Source organism: Calidris pugnax, unplaced genomic scaffold (assembly GCF_001431845.1).
Source record: "Calidris pugnax isolate Ruff unplaced genomic scaffold, ASM143184v1 scaffold31, whole genome shotgun sequence".
Taxonomy (NCBI): domain Eukaryota; kingdom Metazoa; phylum Chordata; class Aves; order Charadriiformes; family Scolopacidae; genus Calidris; species Calidris pugnax.
This window is the reverse complement of record NW_015090786.1, coordinates 4,938,489-4,941,128: the sequence shown is the minus strand read 5'-3', so window position 1 is coordinate 4,941,128 and position 2,640 is coordinate 4,938,489. Positions and strand designations below refer to the sequence as shown.

The 2,640-nt window shown below is 59.8% G+C and overlaps 1 protein-coding gene across 3 annotated transcripts in view; it reads left to right on the top strand.

Moving 5' to 3' along the window:
• The window catches only part of BCL11A (B-cell CLL/lymphoma 11A (zinc finger protein)), an 80,458-nt gene that overhangs the window by 66,653 nt on the left and 11,165 nt on the right, over positions 1-2,640 (top strand). Inside the window, exon 3 of one of the 3 annotated variants that reach the window (XM_014966432.1) lies at positions 625-2,352. In XM_014966432.1, the coding sequence (XP_014821918.1) occupies positions 625-2,352 (1,728 nt within the window). Of the gene's footprint in view, positions 1-624 lie in introns of all 3 variants that reach the window. The other 2 variants (XM_014966431.1, XM_014966430.1) reach the window with 2 other exon arrangements.

Below are 2,640 nucleotides of genomic sequence, written 5' to 3'. Positions count from 1 at the left end.
CCCCCCCCCCCCCCCCGCAAAGTCGAATCTCTGCTAAGGAGCTGGAGGTGCTGCCTAATTTTATATGCATCGTTAGTCTCTCAAAATAAGGAGGAGGCTAATAACGTGATGTTGCCCAGGTTGCTAGCAGTCGTGATGCTTTGAGTTGCTGCTTTGGACTGATGTATGTGCTTTTCTGGAATGAAGAGGATTTTATCTATCTGTCTGTCTGTCTATCTATCTATCTATCTGTCTACTTACTTACTTATTTTCTCCCCAATTTAAACATTAGCAGCCTCTTGCAGCGTAAATCCTGCCGAGTTGTAGCTGGCATTGATCGACTTAATCATCTCTCTTTTTTTCTTTTAATAGCTTTTTTAGCCACGGTTGCCTGCCGGGGTTCAGTTTTGAACCCAGGGCTGGGGACGAGGGGAGGAGGTGGGTGCGCTTCGGGTGGGTTTGGACCTCCCCACTGCGCCCCTCACCTCCTCTTGTCCCCCGTCCCCTGCCTGCGCCCGGGCTGGGACGCCCCTTCCCCATCTCCCAGCTGAGCATCCCGGAGGAGAGGAGCTTTGGCGGGGAGGCGAGCTCTCGCCCGCCGGTGGGTGGCCGGAGATTGACGCTGCTTGTTGTGTTATTTTGCAGGTAAAGATGAGCCCAGCAGCTACACGTGTACGACTTGTAAACAGCCTTTCAACAGCGCCTGGTTCCTCTTGCAGCACGCACAGAACACACACGGCTTACGGATCTACCTAGAAAGCGAGCACGGCAGCCCCCTGACGCCACGGGTTGGTATCCCAACAGGACTAGGTGCAGAGTGCCCTTCCCAGCCACCTCTCCACGGGATTCACATTGCAGACAATAACCCTTTTAACCTGCTCAGAATACCCGGCTCGGTCTCGAGGGAGGCATCGGGGCTGGGAGAAGGTCGTTTCCCACCCACGCCGCCCCTCTTTAGCCCTCCCCCCAGGCACCATTTGGATCCGCATCGCATTGAGCGCCTGGGTGCGGAAGAAATGGCTCTGGCCACCCATCACCCTAGTGCCTTTGACAGGGTGCTGCGACTGAACCCCATGGCGATGGAGCCCCCCGCTATGGATTTCTCCCGGAGGCTGCGGGAGCTGGCCGGCAACACCTCCAGCCCGCCCTTGTCCCCGAGCCGGCCCAGCCCTATGCAAAGGTTGCTGCAGCCCTTCCAGCCCGGCAGCAAGCCCCCGTTCCTGGCCACGCCGCCCCTTCCTCCTCTGCAGTCCGCTCCTCCTCCCTCCCAGCCGCCCATGAAGTCCAAGTCCTGTGAGTTCTGCGGGAAGACCTTCAAGTTTCAGAGCAACCTGGTGGTCCACCGCCGGAGCCACACCGGGGAGAAGCCTTACAAGTGCAACCTCTGTGACCATGCCTGCACGCAGGCCAGCAAGCTGAAGCGCCACATGAAGACCCACATGCACAAGTCCTCCCCCATGACGGTGAAGTCGGACGATGGGCTCTCCACCGCCAGCTCCCCCGAGCCAGGCACCAGCGACCTGGTGGGCAGTGCCAGCAGCGCCCTCAAGTCTGTGGTGGCCAAGTTCAAGAGCGAGAATGACCCCAACATGATCCCCGAGAATGGGGACGAGGAAGAGGAGGAAGAGGAGGAGGAGGAGGAAGAAGAAGAGGAGGAAGAGGAGGAGGACTTGAACGAGAGCGACAGGCCAGACTACGGCTTTGGGATGAGCCTGGAGGCGGCCCGCCACCACGAGAACAACTCGCGGGCCGGCGAGGAGGGCCGGTCGATGCCGGACGTCATGCAGGGCATGGTCCTGAGCTCCATGCAGCACTTCAGCGAGGCCTTCCACCAGGTCCTGGGGGAGAAACACAAGCGGGGCCACCTCCCCGAGCCCGAGGTGCACAGGGACACTTGCGACGAAGACTCGGTGGCCGGCGAGTCCGACCGCATCGACGAGGGGGCAGTCAACGGCCGGGGCTGCTCCCCGGGGGAGTCCGCCTCGGGAGGCCTGTCCAAAAAGCTGCTGCTGGGTAGCCCCAGCTCCCTGAGCCCCTTCTCCAAACGCATCAAGCTGGAGAAGGAGTTCGACCTGCCGGCCGCCGCCATGCCCAACACCGAGAACGTTTACTCCCAGTGGCTGGCGGGCTACGCCGCCTCCCGGCAGCTGAAGGACCCCTTCCTCAGCTTCGGCGACTCCCGACAATCGCCCTTCGCCTCCTCCTCCGAGCACTCCTCGGAGAACGGCAGCCTGCGCTTCTCCACGCCGCCGGGCGAGCTGGACGGAGGGATCTCAGGCCGCAGCGGCACGGGAAGCGGAGGGAGCACCCCCCATATTAGTGGCCCGGGCCCTGGCAGGCCCAGCTCAAAAGAGGGCAGACGCAGCGACACTTGTGAGTACTGTGGGAAGGTCTTCAAGAACTGTAGTAATCTCACCGTCCACAGACGGAGCCACACGGGCGAGAGGCCGTATAAGTGTGAGCTTTGCAACTACGCCTGCGCCCAGAGTAGCAAGCTCACCCGGCACATGAAAACACACGGGCAGGTGGGAAAGGACGTTTACAAATGCGAGATTTGTAAGATGCCTTTTAGCGTGTACAGTACCCTGGAGAAACACATGAAAAAATGGCACAGTGATCGAGTCTTGAATAACGAGATAAAAACTGAATAGAGGTATATTC